Genomic DNA, 18,843 nt, shown 5'->3' on the forward strand with positions numbered 1-18,843 from the left:
TGTCTCTCCATGTTTGTTTGTTTTATTGTTGTTGTCATCCTGTTTGTCATTTCTTGTGACTCAATAGTATTCTATTCCAAGCATATACCCCAACTTCTTCAGCGATTCCCCAACAGATGGACATCTCTTCTTTGCCACCACAAAAAAGGGATGCTATAAACATTTTTGTGCTGATAAGTTCCTTTCCACTATCTTTAACCTCTTTTTGACACACTAGTAGTAGTATTGCTGGACCAAAGGGTATGCATAGTTTTAAGGCCCTTTGGGTATGGTTTGGGCAGTGAAGATGATGGAATAGAAGCATGGAAAGCTGGAACCTCTCTGAGAATCCTCTCAAACCAACTTTTGGCCACGGTTCCAGATTGCTCTCCAGAATCATTGTATCAGTTCATAGCTCCACCAAGAGTGTATTAGTGTCCCAATTTTTCTACATTTCCTCTAACATTTATTATTGTCCTTTTGTGTTATGTTAGTCAGTCTGGTAGGTGTGAAGTGATACTTCAATTGTTTTAATGTGCATTTCTCTAATCAAAAGTGACATGGAGCATTATTCATATAACTAAAGATGGTTTTAATTTTTTCATCTGAGAATTGTCTATTCATATCATTTGACCATATTCTAATTTTCTTTATGTGTCATTTTCCTCTTTTGTCATGTTAGTTAATCTTATGGATGTAAACTAGGACTTCAGAGTTGCTTTCATTTGAATTTCTAATTATTAATGATTTGGAGTATTTTTTCATGTTTGTTGATACCTTAGATTTTCTACCTTGAAAAATGACAATTTTGGTCAATTTATCAGTTGGAGAATGGCTGCTATTCTTATAAATTTGAATCAATTCCTTATAAATCTTGGAAATAAGTCCTTTACCAGAGAAACTTGCTGTCAAGATTCCCCCCCTTTATTTATTGGTATTCCTTCTAATTTGGGGTGCATTGATTTTGTTTATGCAAAATTACATTTTATGTAACTGAGATAATCTGTTTTTCTCTTGTGTGATCCTCTGTATCACTTGGTTGCTTAACTCTTCCCCTATTTGTAGATCTGAAAGGTGATTTCTTCTTTGTTCTTCTAATTAATTTATTATTTATGTCACCTTTTGAGTACATCATGTACCATTTAGAAATCTTGGCATATGGTATGAAATACTGGTCTCTACCTAGTTTCTGCCAGAATACTTTTCTTCCCAGCAATTTTTATCCAATAGAACATTTTTCTCTCAATAGCTGGGCTCACTGGATTTATCAGCCACTGGGTTTTGGTGCTCATTTGCTTCTATATTGTGTAACTAATTTGTTCCACTGATTAAACTAAGCTACAAACCAGGATCCATCTGAATAATGTCATTATGAAACAGAAGAAGCAGAGTAGAGTTTTTGGAAATTCCTTCAATTCTGGAACAGATGAATTCACAGCCAGTGGTTTTAGCCTGTGGCCTTTGTAGCTGTTCCAAGGTACCAATAGAGACTCATCTCTCCCTTCTCAGTCCCAGCTCAGCTTGCCTATTTTCTTCTTTCTCCTGTTGTCTCTGTGTCATGCGTATTCCTTAAACTTTAATTAGGAAGTCCCTTGGGACTGGGGACAAAATCTCTGCCATTGTTGCTCATATAGTCCCTGGTCTTTCTTTCCCATTTTCCTTTTCACTTAACTTCTCAGCTGGGACTCAAGTCTTTCTTCAGGTTCAGAGTTCATGAGAGTCCAAATCACTCTCAGAGCAGAGAGAATGATGGTAGTTCTGAGCTACAAATCCCAGCATACTGGATACCTTTGAACCCATTACAATCTAATTTTAAGCACTTACCTAATATCTACTATTTACCAATGTCTGATATGATTTGAAGATATGAAGACAAAAATGAAATGCCTTCATGGAATTCACTATCTGGTGGGAGCTAAGTGGTAAAATACAATGTCTGACTTAGAATCAGGAAGATCTGAGTTCAAATTAAGCTTCAAATATTTACTAGCTGTGTGACTCTAGGTAAATCAATTAACCTCTCCCAATGTCAATCAATCAATCAATAAACATTTATGTTAGTTGTTCAGTTGTGTCTGACTTGTTGTGACCCTATTTTGGATTTTCTTGGCAGATACTGCAGTGGTTTGCCATTTCCTTCTCCAGGTCATTTTATAGATGAAGAAACTGAGGCAAAAAGAGTTAAGCAACTTGCCCAGGGTGACAGCTAGTAAGTGTCTGAGGTCATATTTGAATTCAGGTCTTCCTAACTCTAAGTCAGGTTCTCTAAGATTCCAAAAACTTGGGTTCTAGTCCCAGCTCAGTCACAAACTGGCTCTAATTTTATCAGACTATCTAGTCCTTCACTTCGTGAGTTCCCAGTCTTCGAGAGGACCAAAGGCTAAATACACCAGTGGCTATCATTGAACTTTGAATATAGGAAGTGTTCAATACTTGATTTTCATGACAACCCTGGGAGGTATATGCTATTATTATCCCCACTTTACAGCTGGGGAAACTGAGGCAAACAGCAATTAAGTGACTTGCCTAAGGTCACACTGCTCCAAAGTGTCTGAAGTGAGAACTGAAGCCCAGGTCTCTTGACTTGGACCATTCTTTTCCATTATTTAAGAAATTATTCTTGAATTGGGTTGAGCTGAAGTAATTAGCAGAGTATAAAGAGCAGGTCCCTACAGGGCAGTACAAGCAGATAAACCAGCCCTAGTTTCCTCTAAGAAGAGCAGAAGGGAAGGGAAGAGAAGGGAAGGGAAAGGAAGAGAAGGGAAGGGTTGGCTCACTTTCGAGGTCGTCTTCTCTATAGAATTCTGTGTCTGCTTCTGCCCTCCTCCCTTGTCCTCCTCTCACTGCCTTGGTCTAACCATCATCTTCATTGTGCCTCTGGGCTCCTGGCGGTTTTCTCAGCTTGGACCTTCTGTTCTGTGTCTGACTGCTAATAATAATAACAATAAAAGCTAACATTTATAAGGCACTTTAAGGCTTACAAAATGCTTTATATCTGTTATCTCATTTGAGCGTGACAACAACCCTGTGAATTTGGTATCATTAGAATCCCCATTTTGCAGGTGAGGAAACTGAGTCTGAGAGAGATTAAGCAATATCCCCAGAGTCCACTCAGATAGTAAATATCTGAGGCAGAATTTGAACTCAGGTTATCTTGACACCAAATTCAATATGCTAGCTGAGGGCAGCAAGGTGGCTCACTAGATAGAGAGCCAACCCTAGATGGGAGGTCCTGGGTTCAAATGTGGCCTCAGATGCTTTCTAGCTATATGACCCTAGAAAAGTCACTTAACCTTGATTGCCTAGCCTTATTGCTCTTCTGCCTTGGAACTAATACCTAGTATTGATTCTAAGTTGGAAGCTAGGGTTGTTGGTTTTGTTTTGTTTTTTAAGGATTACCCATTTCACTGATAAGGAAACTGAGCCTGACAGAAATTAAGCAATCTTCCCAGAGTCCACTCAGAGAGTGAATGAGGCAGAATTTGAACTCAGATCTTCCTGATGCCAAGTTTAACATACTAGCTGCTGTCCTATCTAGGCGCCTTAAAGAAAGAGTAGAGTTTCTATGCTTCCTGCCTGACACCGTTCTAGCTCAGCCAAATCCTTTCTTTTGACAGGTGAAGTCAAGACCCAGAAAGAGAGGTAAGGAGCTTGCCCAGGATCCCAGGCAGGCTTTGAACCCAAGTCTCCTCTGCCCCCAGTCTGGCTCATGCTGATTCTCTGCTTTGGGATGTGTTGGCTGCCCATACGTGGAGCCTGCTTCCATCAGTCATGTCTGGGAAGTGGCAGAGCTGCAGCAAATAGCTCCATCTCCTTAGGGGGCCGGGCTGGGGCGGGGGGAAACCATCTGGGAGCCATCAAGAGCCGATGCTAGCGTGGCATGTATGTGTTAGCCTCCTGGGCCGCCAGGCAAACCCCAAGCTGTCGCCTCCTTGGGGGAAAGAAATAGGTCATGATGTCTCCTGGGCCAGCAGAGGCATCCAAGGCGGGCTGCTGTCAGTGAACTCGATCTCCCCTATCAACCCTCACCTCCTGGCTGGCTCTCTTACCCTGACAGCCGGGGTGGGGGGGCTGGCTCTAGAGAAGTCCCCCTTGGCCCCACCAACCGGGGCTCAAGGATGCCTCAGTTTCTTCCTCTGTAAAATGGGATGCGCCATCGTTGTGCTCCCAAAAGCCTTGGTGAATGAACTCCAAAGTCCTGGAAAAATGGGAGTTGGCAGTATACTTTTCCCCCGTCCCCTCTCTAAGAAAAGATTCATGCAGGCCAACCTCTTACGGGACAGAGAGAGAAGGGAAGGGACTTGCCTTAAGCCCTACAGCCAGTTCTAGGAAGCAGCATTCAAAGCTGGAAGATGGAAGAAGGCACTTGAGGTGAGAGAGAGAGAAGGGGATAAGCCAGGAGTTGCTCAGATCCGTATAATCCCAGATCTGGTTCCCAACTTGGTTTTCCAATGAATTTCTACTCCACCAACTCCCCTTGGTGTAGAGGCAGCCCTGTGTGATTGATGGCTCTGGAGGGGGACCCCACACGCTGATGGACCCACCAAGTGGGAAAAGCTTTAGACCTGAATCCCATGCAGGACTGTCATTGTCAATGTCTTGTCACTGGAAGCCCAGACTATGCGAGTGATGGGAAGGACGTCCCTCACCGCCATGGCTGCTGAGAGAGGAGGCCATTGGCTAGATGTTCAGCTGAACAACTTGCAAAGACCATCTAGTAAGTCCCAGGTGGTCTCAGTCTACACAGGCAGAGAAATCTACTCTGGGGGAGGGACATCACCTTGGTTCTTAACGTGTGGCGGTATTCTTGTGAGAGGCAGAACTCTGCCATTCCCTCTTTGGGAGTCTGTGGGATGGGGACATCCCTTGTGGCCCACGTGTGACCGACCCATGAGACAAAGCCAGTTGTAGGAGCTGGAGCAAGGAGGTGGTTGTTTCCCTTCAGAGAGACAAGGATTGGGGGGAAGATGGCCCCAGGAGAAGAGTGCCACAGCCAGAAGACCATAAGAAAGCACATTTCTTGAGAGTAGGGATGACTTCATTCTTTATCTTGTATCCCCAGCTCCTAGCCCAGTGCCTGGCACATAGTAGGAACTTAATAAATAATTGTCGATTGATTGACTGATCGATTGATTGATTATTGGCTAGCTCTTCAAAGTGGCAGCTAGATGTAGTTGTACAATACACGACCAGGGGACCCCAAGGAGATGTACTCCTATACTGCCCCCTCAGATGTTAGTGTCCTGAGGCAAAGTCCCTTTGGCCCCATACTGGTTTTGCCTCTAAACTCCCTGGACTGCACAGGCAGTGATTTCTCTCTTCTTCCTCCTCCTCCTCAGCATGTCTCCTCACTCCCCACCCCCACTACAGTTGATCCCATTTCACCAGGCCTTTTCCCTCTTGCCCAAGCAATCAGCAGATGGAAAGTAGGCTGGTTCTGGGAGGGCAGCCCTACTTAGCCATCACTTCTTGTCCGGTGGGATTAATGTCCCTCTAATCCCTGTAATCCCCTGGACAACTTGAGCCATAATCCCTCTGTTTCAAAGCAATATCCAGATGGCTTCTGGGGGCGAGTGGAGATCCCAGAGGAGGTCTGCTTCCTGGCCTCTCCTCTGTTCAGCAGCATCTCCCCACCCCTAACCTGAGCTGGGGAGCAGCAGCTCGGCCCGGGGAGCAAGGGATGCTCCCCTCTCCAGGCCGTTGCCCATGACCAGAAGGCCCCAGAGAGGCTCTCTTCCACCTGCCTCTGACACCCTTACCCAGAAAACCAGAATATCGGGGGAGCAAGCTGTCTACATTGGCCCTCGTCCAATCCATCGACGAACACTTCTTAAGCATCTGCTTGTGTGCCAGGCATAGGGGTATGCCCTGGGGGTGCTCACATTCTAATGGGGAGACAACGGTGTCCATACAAGACACCTACCCAGTGGATGGAAAGTCATCTGGAGAGGGCGGGCAACAGGAAAGACCTGGAGAAGGAGGGATCTGAGCTGAGTCTGGAAAGGAACCAGAAAGCCATGAGGTGGAGATGAGGAGGGACCACATTCCACGTATGGGGCACTGTCAGTGGAGGGGAGTAGAAGGGTGTCATTAGACTGGAAAAGTAGGGAGAGGCCAGATTAAGGAAGGCTTTGAATAGCAATAATAACTCCCGTTTCCCTGGTGTTCTGAATTTCGCCATATGCTCTCGCCTATACCGGCCCTGGAAGGTTGAGAGTCAGTGGTGCCATGTATAGAGTGCTAGAAACTTGGGCACCTACCAGCAATCTAGCATGTCCTTTAGATGGTACAGTGGACAGAAAGCTGAGCCTGGAGCCGTGAAGATTTGAGTTCAAATCTACCTCGGCCACATTATTTGTAAGACCCTGGACAAGTCCTTTCAACCCTGCCTGCCTCAGTTTCCCCATCCATAAAGGAGAGAGTTAGAACCCATGGACTCTCTATGCCCTTCTGGCTCTGAATCTAAGACCCTTGGATCCCTGTCTGAACTTGTTTCCTCGCCTATGCGTTGGGAATATCAACATGAGCGACCTCCACCTCCCAGGGAGATGGTGAGCCTCGAGTTCTCCAGTGAGGGGGGAAGCCTTTCCTTTGGGACATCCTCTGTCCCCAGGCCTCTGCTGTGGGCCCTGAAGTCCCTTTCAGCTTGGACACTGCGATTCCGTTATTTGGGGAGGGATTTCTCTTCCCAGCTTGAATTCATCTCCATTTGTCTGCTCGGGGAATAATCGCATTAGAGATGATGATATGATGAATGAATGGTCCTAGCCAGCCACCTCCCAAGCCCAGGCAGAAGCAAGGCAATCTGCTGGTCATTAGCCTCTGCAGGGCTTAGCTTACAAGACCCTCCCTGGGCTGGAAGGCTAAAACCCACTGGGATGGAGCATGTGGTTGCCCCGACCGACCAGGCACAGGGCAGCCACATCTGCCAAGGCTCAGAGACAGCCGAGCTGACTCCGGAGGGAGGATAAGCTATGCCAGCATCCTTTCTCCAACCATCTGGCAGCCAGCGAGCTTGGACTGAATGCCTTCGCCTTCCGTTTTATGTGCAGACCCTTTAGCGATGAGTTGGAAAGCTCAGAAGCGTAGCTCTACAGATTCTCCAAGCTGGCAGCTTGGGACCTCACAGCCCACTGACCCCAAAGGGGGCATCAGTTCTCTTCTTGAAGAACTTCCTGTGATGGAGAACTCACTACCTCCCAAGGCAATTCATTCACTTTAGAATAGCTCAAATAGTTAGGAAGTTTCCCCTAATATACACCTAAATGACATTTACCTCTTTGCAACTCTCATTCACTGCTCCCTCTAGGGACCTCCTTCTCTCTCAGCCCCCAATCTTCTCCATCCCTAGTTCCTTCAAGCAAGCCTCATAGAGTATGAACCCAAGGACCACCATTTTATCAAGGCATCTTTCTCAAGAAGAGATGGAGAGAATTGAACCTGATATTCCAGATGGGGAGTGGGGAGAGAGAGTGGAGGAGGTATCATATCCCTCAGTGTGTACTTCTCTCTCTTTTAAATGTTTATTGCAGGGGCAGCTGGGTAGCTGGGTAGCTCAGTGGATTAAGAGCCAGGTTTAGAAATGGGAGGTCCTAGGTTCAAATCTGGCCTCAGGCACTTCCCAGCTGTGTGATCCTGGGCAAGTCACTTAATCCCCATTGAGTATTAAAAAAAAATGTTTAGGGGGCAGCTGGGTAGCTCAGTGGATTGAGAACCAGGCCTAGAGACGGGAGGTCCTAGGTTCAAATCCAGCCTCAGCCACTTCCTAGCTGTGTGACCCTGGGCAAGTCACTTGACCCCCATTGCCTAGCCCTTACCACTCTTCTGCCTTGGAGCCAATACACAGTATTGACTCCAAGACGGAAGGTGAGGGTTTAAAAAAAAATGTTTATTGTGTGTTTATTTATTTTGTTAAATATGTCCCAATTAGATTTTTCTTTTTTTTTCCTCCAGTAATGTTTTATGCTATCCCACTTAAATGTAAAAAAAAATTTTGGCATTTGTTTTCTGACATTTTGAGTTCCCTCCTCCTACCCCTCTTCCCCCCTCCCTGAGACAGTAAGTAATTTGCTATTAGTTATCCATGTGCTATCAGACAGAAGATATTTCCATGGAACCCATCATGTTGTGGAAGGAGACACACACACACACACACACACACACACACACACAACCATGAAGAAAATAAAATGAAGACTGGTCTGCTTTGATTTGCATTCAGATTCCATTAGTTCTCTCTCTGGAGGTGGATAGATTTTTTTTCCATCCTAAACCCTTTGAGGTTGTCTTAGATCATTGTTTTGCTGAAAACAGTTGAATCATTCACGTTGTTCATAGTACATTATTGCTGTTACTATATGTAAAGTTCTGGTTCTGATCACTTCACTCTGTATCAGGTCATGTAAGTCTTTCCAGGATTTTCTGAAATCCTCCTCATTCCTTATAGCACAATCGTATTCCATTACAGTCATATACCACAACCTGTTCAGACATTGTCCAATTGGTGGGCGTCCCCCTCAGTTTCCAAGTCTTTGCCACCCCTACGAGAGCTGGTGTAAATATCTTTGTACAAATATTTATCCCCTCACCTTTTTATCTCTGTGGGATACAGACCTACTGGTGGTATTGCTGGATCAAAGGAGATGCACAGTTTTTTCCAAATTATTCTCCAGAATGGTTGGATCAGTTCCCAACTCCACCACGGTGCTCAAGTGTCCCAAATTTCCCACATCCCCTCCAATGTTCATCATTTTCCTTTTCTGTCTTATTAGGCAGTCTGTTGGTGGGAGGTACTACTTTAGAACTGCTTTGATTTGCATTTCTCTAATCCATAGTGATTTGCAGCATTTTCTCTTATGACTTGATAGCTTTGATTTCTTTTTCTGAAAACTGTCTGTTCATATCCTTTGCCCATTTATTTACTGGGGAACGTGTTGCATTTTTATAGATTTGACTCAGTTCTCTATATAGTTGAGAAATGAAGTTGTTTTTTTTTCAGAGACATTTGCTATAAGAATATTTCCCTAGTTTGTTTTCCTTCTAATCTTTGTTGCATTGGTTTTGCTTGTGGAAAATCTTTTTAATTTTATGTAGTCGATATTATCCATTTTATATCTTATAATGCTCTCTGTCTCTTGTTTAGTCATAAATTCTTCCCTTATCCATATGATTATGGTAGCACCCTTTATGTCCAAGTCTTATACCCATTTTTCCCCCTAAAACCCTTCCATCTTAGAATCAATAGTGTGTGTTGGTTCTAAGGCGGAAGAGTGGTAAGGACTAGGCAATGGGGGTCAAGTGACTTGCCCAGGGTCACCCATCTAAGAAGTGTCTGAGGCCAGATTTGAATCTAGGACCTCCCTCCTGTCTGAGCCTGGCTCTCAATCCACTGAACCATCCAGCTGCTCCCTCTTGTACCCATTTTGACCTTCTCTTGGCATATGGTATAAGATGTTGGGTCTAGGCCTAGTTTCTGCCATACTATTTCCAGTTTCCTAAGCAGTTTTGGTAAGGTAACTCTTATCCCAGAAACCTGGATTTCAAGGGTTTATCAAACACTGGATTACTATGGTCATTTTCTACTATGTATTGTGTACTTGATCTATTCTATTGGCCTTTCCTCTATTTCTTAGCACCAGATTATTTTAATGACCACTATTTTATAGTATAGGTTAAGATTCCTTTATAATTTTTTCATTAATTCCCTTGTTATTCTTGACTGTTCTGGATGAATTTTGTTATTATTTTTCTAGCTCTATGAAATAACTTTTGGGTAGTTTGATTGGTATTGCACTAACTAGATAGATTGGTTTAAGTAAGATTGTCATTTTAATTATGTTGGCTCAGCCCACTCATGAACAGTTGTTTAGACCTGATTTAACTTGTATGAAAAATGTTTTGTAATTGTGTTCGTATGGTTCCTAGAGTTGTCTTAGCAGGTAGATCTTGAGGTAATTTATATTGTCTTCAGTTATTTTGAGTAGAATTTCTCATTCTATCTCTTGCTGCTGGATTTTATTTTTAATATAGAGAAATGCTGATGATTTATGTGGGTTTAATTTATGTCCTTCAACTTTGCTAATGGTGCTAATTATTTCAACTAATTTTTTAGTCGATCCTCTTGGATTCTCTAAGCATATCATCATGTCTGCAGAGTAATAGTTTTGTTAACTCATTGCCTATTCTAATTTCTTCAATTTATTTTTCTTCTCTTATTACTATAGCTAGTGTTTCTAGTATGATATTGAATAATAGTGATGATAATGAGAATATCTGCTTCATCCCTGATCTTATTAGGAACATTTCTATCACAGACAATGCTTGTTGATGGTTTTAGATGGATACATCTTATCATTTTAAGGAAAGTCCTATTTATTCCTATGTTCTCTAGTGTTTTCGGTAGGAATGGTTATTATAGTTTGTCGAAAGCTCTTTCTGGATCTATTGAGATAAGATCATTTCTGTTGGACTTTTTATTGATATGATCAATTATGCCAATAACTTTCCTGACACTGAAGCAACCCTGCATTCCTGGTATAAATCCCACCAGGTCATAGTAAATGATCCTTGTGGTATATTGTTGTAGTCTCCTTGCCAGTATTTTATTTAACATTTGTACATCAATATTCATTAGGGAAATTATTCTATAGTTTTCTTTCTCTGTTTTTGTTCTTCCTGGTTTAGGTATCAGAGCCATATTTGTGGCATAGGAAGAATTTGGTAGATCTCCTTTTTTTGTCTATTTTCCCAAGTAGTTTGGATAGTACTTAATATAGGATATTAATTTTTCTATAAATGTTTGGTAGAATTCACTGGTGAATCTATCTGGCCCCGGGGATTTTTTTCTTAGGGAGTTCATTGATGGCTTCTTCAATCTTTCTTTCTGAGTTGGGATTATTTAAGTATTCTATTTCCTGTTCTGTTAATCTGGACAATTTACATTTTTTGGAAATAGACATTCATTTTATTCAGATTGTCAGATTTATTGGCAGATAATTGGGCAAAAAAGCTCCCAATAATTGCTTTAGTTTCTTCTTCATTGGTGGCAAAGCCATACTTTTCGTTTTTGACACTACTGATTTGATTTTCTCCTTTTTTTTTTTAAACCCTTACCTTCCGTCTTGGAGTCAGTACTGTGTATTGGCTCCAAGGCAGAAGAGTGGTAAGGGCTAGGCAATGGGGGTCAAGTGACTTGCCCAGGGTCACACAGCTAGGAAGTGGCTGAGGTTGGATTTGAACCTAGGACCTCCCGTCTCTAGGCCTGGTTCTCAATCCACTGAGCTACCCAGCTGCCCCTGATTTTCTTCTTTTTTAAAGCAAATTGACCAATGGTTTGTCTATTTTCTAGTTTGTTTTTCCATAAAACCAGCTTCTTGTCTTATTTGTTAGTTTAATAGATTAGAACACTGGGCTAAATAGGCAATGCAGGGAAAAAATAGGCACAAATATAAAGGCCTTATGCATGAGTTTATAAAATTGGCTTCACGAGGACAAGATAAGATGAAAAAGATCTAAGGATCCTTGTGATGTCAAGGACGCAAAGCTGAAGAAGAGGAAGCTAATATCCTTCCCATATCTATAGGGCTTGGCCTTCACCCAGGAAATGGTCTCTGAAGTATCTGGAATATTCTGCCTTCTCTCAGCATAGACTCAAAAATGTCCTTGATGAGGCCATCTGGGCCCTCTTTTGCCCCCCAGCCCACCCAACAGCAGAAATACTTCAAGCTACAATGGGGAGTACTCTTGGTGCCCATTCATTCCTCCCAGATTCTTTTATTTCAAGATCTGGGGCCTTTTGGGTCAACGAGCCAGCCTTCTCCAAATGGTGTCCCTAAGCAAATGGATGATCACCTGGTCGTTGATCTCTTGCCTTCCAAAGACGTTTCTGGGGCAAGATCATATTTTCTCCGCTCTCTGCTTGAAGGAGTCCAAGAGAAGACCAATAAAAGCAGGGTTCCAGGGGACAGCAGGCTTCATCTGAAGTCCACAGTGTGACGTAGTAGTCAAAAAAAGATCACATTAGCACAGTCACAGACTAAGGAGATGATTGCCCTTTTGCCTGGCCAGACAAATCTAGAATAATTCTGTCCACCACATTTTAGGGAGGATAATAATAAACTGGAGAGCACTCAGAGGAAGGCAACTTCACACACAGTAAGCACTTACTTAAATACTGGTTGAAAGTTTTTTAAATCATTTTCAGGCATTTATTATCATAATCATATTAACGGGCATTTATTTTTTCTCCATTCACCTCCTCATTGAAAAAGAAAAATTAAGTGCTTATGACAAATATGCCTGTCAGGCAAAACAAATTCCCACATTGGTTGTGTCCAAAAATATATCTCGGGTTGCATCCTGGGTCTCTCACCTCTGCCAGGACTTGGGGAGCCGCTTTCCTTGTGCTCTGGAATTGGGGGTGGTTTTTGCTCTCATCGGAGTTCTTAAGTCTTTCAAGATTATTTGTGTTTACCATTTTGCTGTCCTTGAACAAATTGTTCTCCTGGTTCTACTCACTTCCCTCTGCATCAGTTCTTACAAGTCTTCCCAGGTTTTTCTAAAACCATTCCTTCACCGTTCCTTACAGCACTGTCGTATTCCATCACATGCGTGAGCCACGACTTGTTCAGCCATTCCCCAATGGATGGGCACCTCTTCCAATTCTCGCTACCATTAAAAGAGCTTCTCTAAATAGTTTCGATCCTTTTCTTCTTCTTTGATAGAGCTAGAAGGACCTGAGAAGTCAGCTAGTCTAACATCTCCATTTTACAGATGAGGAAACTGAGGCATGGAGAAATTAAGTGATTGGCCCACAGATATCTAGGTAGTAAATAACAGAACTGGGATTCAAACCCAAATCCTCTAAATTTTTTTCTCATTGTTCCACACTGAGGACATAGGAGTCTGCCCTCTCATGTGATTATGGGCCTCAGTTTCCTCATTTGAAAAATATGGCAGTTGGATCAGATGAGCTCAAAAGTCCCTTCTAGTTAGGAATAGACACCCTTCTTTGACTGTGGGGGCCAGGCAGGAAAAAGGACTGCATTTTTTTTTTGTCATTCTTATGTCTTTCTCCTACCACTGAGTCCAGGGACCAGCCCAGAAAAAGTCTTCAGACTTTCCCATTGAATCCTGAAGGAGGAGAGATGCATTATTATCAAATAGGGTTTAAAAGCCAACAAAAGCTGGTCTTATCTCTCAGGGAGGACTTCTCCTCACTTGAGTCTGAGGTGGGAGGGTAGGTAGGACATCTCTTTGGCTCAGCAAAAATGCAAATGATATCCTCCCTCCTCCCCTAAATTAATTAATCTAGCTGGTAGCTGGGACTCCAGGGCAGCTGCAGCCTTTCTTTTTTAGTCCCCCAAATCCACCATAAAAACTAAAGATTAAATGGGAGAGGGACAATGCAGGACACTTGGAGAAAGCTTTAGAATTCAGGCATCTAGAACCCTGGGCTCCATACTCAGGAATTTGTTGTGTGACCTTGATCAAGTCACTCCTCTCTGAAGCTTACTCCTCTCATCCTCAAAGATAGTGGTTGGACTAGGTGACCTCACAGGTCCACTCCAGCTCAGACGCTCTATGATTTCCTTCCCGTTGGGTTGTTTCTACGCTGTGCCAACAACACTGAGTCCAAAGCCAGGGGTCCAGAGACTTACTTCTCCACCCTCCACCCCCATTTCCAGGAAAAGACAGAGCTAATTTTCCTGGAGGCTTTTGGGAAAATACGCTGTGACTTTCCTGGGGAGCATCTCTCAGAGATAGCCCAGGTATACTAATGGCTCCCAAGACAGAGAAAACCTATGCTGGCCACAGGGTGGCACCCCTACCCAACAATAATAATGGTGTGGGGTGAGGCTAAAGGGACCACAGACCACAGAAGCCTGGAGTTTGAAGAGGTCTCGGCAATTACAGGATCTTTGATGTAGAGTTGGAAGGAATCACCTAGGCCAATCCTTTCATTTTACAGAGGAGGAAGCTGAGGGAAAGTGACTTACCCAAGGTCACTTAGCTAGCGAAGACTACAGCTCTTGCCTCTTGACTACAAAACAAGTGTTGTTTCCAGGTCACAAGAGACAAGAACACAGAATCTCCATCCTGGATCAGACCACCAAGTCCAACCCTGGAGCCAGATGGAATCAGTCCATTCTTTCTCCCCTCTGATGGTCTTTAAGACTTTTGAAGACGATGGTCATGACCTCCAGAGTATCTGAGTTAGAAAAGATCTTATCGAGTACCTGTCTACAAAGAAGTATTTCCTCCATAACATTGCTTTAAGTGGCTATCCAAGCACCATTTGAGGATCTTAAATGATGAAGAACTTACTCCCTTTCCAGGCAGACTATTGCACTTCAAGAGAGTGTTGGGAAAAGGTAGCTAGGATCATGGGGGCATGGAATTCCAGAGCTGGGAAGGGCAAAAGGGACCATTTAGTCCAGCTTGCTCATGTTACAGAGTGGGAAACTAAGGGTAAGAATAGGGGAGTGACGATTAAGAGCACAGAGTCGTTTTGTACAAGGTAGGACTAGAACCCAAGTCCCTTGACCCCCATTGCCTAGCCTTTACCACTCTTCTGCCTTGCAACCAATACATAGTATTGACCCTAAAATGGAAGATAAGGGTTTAGAAGGGGAAAAAACAGGTCAGCAAAACTAACTAAAGTCAAGCAAGTCCAACATTATATGCAGTATCTACCCATAGTCCCTAGCCCTGCAAAGAAGGTAAGCAGGCACATTTGTACCTCTCTTCTTTGGAGCTCCAGTGACTTCGTAACCACTAAATGCGAGGGTCTTCTCTTGGGTCTCGCTTGGTCTCTTGAAGGACTCTGTAGTGCTCACCCTGTTGATCATCCTGTTTGCCACCCGCCCACACTTCCCTGGGCGCTCTCTCTTCCCTTATCTCTTCCCTCATCATCGAGCCTTTTCCCAGCTCTCCTAATCTAAGACAGACATCCTCTCTGGGCCCTTTTCTCTCCCCATTCCACATCTTACTGATTTCTTCTGTTCCCAGGATTGCAAATACAGTCACAGAATCTGCTCTTTGGAAGGGACCAGCGAGATCATCTAAGCCAACCCAGCTCCTCTTTGCAACTTCCAATGATTGCTGCCTGGGGTGGAGCAGAACAAGTCCCTGAGTCAGGCTTTCCCAGCCCTGGAAGATAACTATCGCCCACGCCCAAGTGATCATTCTTTAGTTTCTCAATTTCTTCAGTCACTAATCAATGGAGAAGCCCTTATTAAATGCCTCCCTTGTTTGCCAGCACTCTGGTAGACATTCTGGTATTCCTCCTCAGAACACGCGTAAATACCCTGAAGAGTTTAACGATTGGCTCTTGACCTGCTAAGAACTGCTTCCAGCCCACTGGTGTTTATGTCTTTAAACTTCTACATGTTAAATGTTCTACGCATGCTGGGTTCTATGGTTCTACCACAGCAAAGTTCCGGGATTCCACTTGGTTCTAAGAGGCTCTTGTTCTAAAGTTCTTCGTTGTTCTAAGGCTCTATGATTTCTCTGTAGAGACAATATCTCTAGCCTCCATATTTTTGCACAGGCTGGTTCCCATGCCTAGAATACATTTCTTCTTCACCTCTGCTCCTGAGCTCCCCTTGTTTCCTTCCCAATGCAGCTCAATAATCACCTTCTATTCTCCAGTTTCCCAGGACCTCCAGCCATCAGTCTCCACATATTAATATTGAATATCCCTTTTTGTACCCATTTGTTTTCCCCAACAGAGTGTAAGTTCTTTAGGAGAAGGAAGGGCTTCCCTTCTGTCTTTGTATCCTCCATACTCAACAAAACGCCCAGGACACCGTCAATGCTCAGTAGATGCTTGTTGATTGACCGAGTGGTGGGCGAAAAACTCCGATGCTTTGTCGTTTCTCTCCCAGCTTGATGTCAGGTCTTGCATCCTTGGACGCCAAGACCTCCAGCCGCTTGGGAATCCTCACGGTGGCCTACTACCTCTGGACCACCTTTGTCGCCGTGATTGTGGGCATCGTCATGGTCTCCATCATCCACCCTGGTGGTGCAGCTCAAAAGGAAACCACTGCCCTGAGTGGGAAGCCCATCATGAGCTCGGCCGATGCTCTGCTGGACCTCATCAGGTAATTTCATTTCTCCGTCATCGTCCACTCTTAGTTTGGCTCCCAAGAGGGGGCTCCTTTCTCATCGGCCCCAGTGACCCAACAGGAGTCTCTGGTCCTGGCTTAAGGGGGGGGGGATTGAAGGGGGACCTGCCTAACAGCTTCCAAAGGAAAATAAGTCCCTTCTCCATTATCTGTGTGTCTGAGCTGTGTGACCCTGGGAAAGTCACTTAACCCCAGTTGCCTAGATCTTACCATTTTTTTACCTTGGAATCAATACTTAGTATCAGTTCTAAGACAGAAGGTAAGGGTTCAAAATTTTTTTGAAAGGGAAAAGGAGAGGCAGATGACATCTACTCACATTGCTAGCCAGAGTTGGCAGTCTCAGCATGCTGTACCAATTCCCATGGACAGTGATGTCCAAGCCCTGGCAGATGGGACACTCGAGTATAGAACTTTCTTTAAGGGGGAGGCTAGAGGCCATTCATTGGGCTGCACTAATTCCCAAAGACAAGCCAGCCTGCTTACTTCATCCTGTTCAATTCTGGGTCCAGAACCTCATAAATCTGAAGTCTCTTTCCAAATAGACCAACCCGATGGGTTCTCCATCTAACTGCATAACACAGTCTGGACAACAGGCATTTATCCGCTTGGTTTTTCCCATGTGGATAGTTAAGCCAAACTCCTTTGAGAAATCATAGGTCACATTTAGAGGCTCGGCGAGGTTCCCACACAATTCAATCAGCACAATATCTTCCAGACAGGAGCGTCTAGAGGGCTTCCCGCTCTAACAAGAAACCCTGCTTCCCTTGGACTCTGCCCTGGGTCTCTTCCCTGGCAGGCTTCCATGTCCCTGATTTATAAGTCACTTGATAGCCATAATCAGAGTCTCTGAACTCTGTTATCTCTGTTATTACATCTTTTACATAACACATACTATATGCCAAGTACTCTGTCAAGCTCTCCAATGCTTATCTCCTTTGATCCTCACCACAACCCTGAGAGCACTGCTATTATGCCTATTTTACAGCGTATAAGAAAACGGAGATATCCGGGGTATAAGTGACTTGCCCAGAGTCATGCAGTTGTCAAGTGTCTGAGGTCAAGACTTGAACACAGGTCCTGCTGATTCCAGGGCCCACATTATCCATTGCACAACAAATTGCCCTGTGCAGCCTCCATTATAGCTTTGACTTAGTTTCTTTTCCTATATTTGTTTTCTTTGGGGCTATTTTTACTTCCTGCTAGTGTTTAAGTAGAAATTATAACCATTGTTCCTAGTGAAGAAAAAAGTTCTTTCATTAACTCTTTGCAGACCTTTTCCATGTCTTATGTCTGTGTCTTCCTTCCAGGTTCATCCTGACATACCTTCAAGGTGATTTTGTTTGGTTGGGTCTTTCTCTAAACTAATTTTTCCCTCCTCTGCTTCTTGCTATTTGATGAGGTGATACTTTTTTATTTATCTTCCTCAGTACTTCTCTATAAGATTTAACAAACTACATTATAGTCTACATTTGTGTTTACCTTGATTAGTGTCTCTCTGTATAGTTAGGAGATTAACCATTTGCCAGCAGAGGAGGTTATTAGGCTCTTTGGGTCTCCTTGCTGTGGCATTTGACTTACATCCATTAAACTTCTTTAGGAAAGGGTCATAATCAGTGTCAATGTCCATTCCTCTATCCATTTCCCATTTTTTTAGCATTAACCTACTACTATTTAAATATATCATTTTGGAGTTCTTTTCATTAATAAGAACATATTTTGTTCCTATTTTTATTCTTTCCTCAATTAACAAACTCTTGCTCTAACAAGCTGGAGTGTATACACAAACAAAATTGGGGATATGATCTTTGGCTACATAGGCTCTAAAAAGAGGGAGCTGGTTGACCCATTGTCGTACATCTTGGAGTACTGTGTCCTTTTGGGGGGGCACCACAATTTAGGAAAGGCATGGATAAGCTAAAGAACATCCAGAGGAAGGCAAGAAAAATAATGAAGGTCCTAGAAATGGTGCTGTACAAGGATTAGTTGAAGGAACTGAGGATGGTCAGCCTGGAGAAGAGGACTCAGTGCTGATATGTCAACTGTCCTCATGCAATAAAGGTCTCTCAAGTGGAGGAGGGTTCAGTCATGTCAAGGAAAACATTTTCACAATGAGAGCTGACCCAAGGGGGACTGCCATGGAAAGCAAGAGGTCAATTTTCCCAACACTTCAGGGCACTGAGGGAGGCACAGAGTTTAGATAAGACAATCCCAGCCCACATGGAGTAGCTGGCAAAAGGGGGCTAAGACAGCAATACAGGAAATAGAAAATGATTAAAGGGGTACAGCTCTGATTCCTGTGAGATGCTCTCAGAGGAGGGAAGGACCAACGCTGGCTGAGAGGGTATTTAACATTCATCCCCAATGAAGTGAAGGAGAGTCTTCACCCTTGAGCTGCTTAACATTTTTAGTAGAGATTTAGATAAAGACATAGATGTAGGCTCGTTCTCAGATCTACCGATGGCACAAAGTAAAGAGGGAGACCCAATGCCCTGGGTGATGAGGCTGAATCCAGGAAGGTCTTGACAAGCTATGTATAGCGTCAGGCAGAATGCAGTAACGTGAAGTATTATTGTAATATCTGTTAGATACTATAAACGAGCTTAAGTTCAAAATGTTATTGCCCTTGGCAACCATATCTCTCCACTTGGTGAGTATGCCAAGCTACTAAAGTGCGCTTTGGGCACATTTAATCTTCCTATGGTAAATGATTTAGATCAGTTAAACTTTAATCAATTAA

At 43.6% G+C, this 18,843-nt stretch overlaps 1 protein-coding gene across 1 annotated transcript in view; it reads left to right on the top strand.

The window, feature by feature from the left end:
• The window catches only part of SLC1A7 (solute carrier family 1 member 7), a 94,586-nt gene that overhangs the window by 32,689 nt on the left and 43,054 nt on the right, over window positions 1–18,843 (top strand). Inside the window, exon 3 of the mRNA XM_007480159.3 lies at window positions 15,867–16,082. Within this exon, the coding sequence (XP_007480221.1) occupies window positions 15,867–16,082 (216 nt within the window). The remainder of the gene's footprint in view (window positions 1–15,866; window positions 16,083–18,843) is intronic.

This window comes from Monodelphis domestica, chromosome 2, assembly GCF_027887165.1.
Source record: "Monodelphis domestica isolate mMonDom1 chromosome 2, mMonDom1.pri, whole genome shotgun sequence".
Lineage (NCBI taxonomy): Eukaryota > Metazoa > Chordata > Mammalia > Didelphimorphia > Didelphidae > Monodelphis > Monodelphis domestica.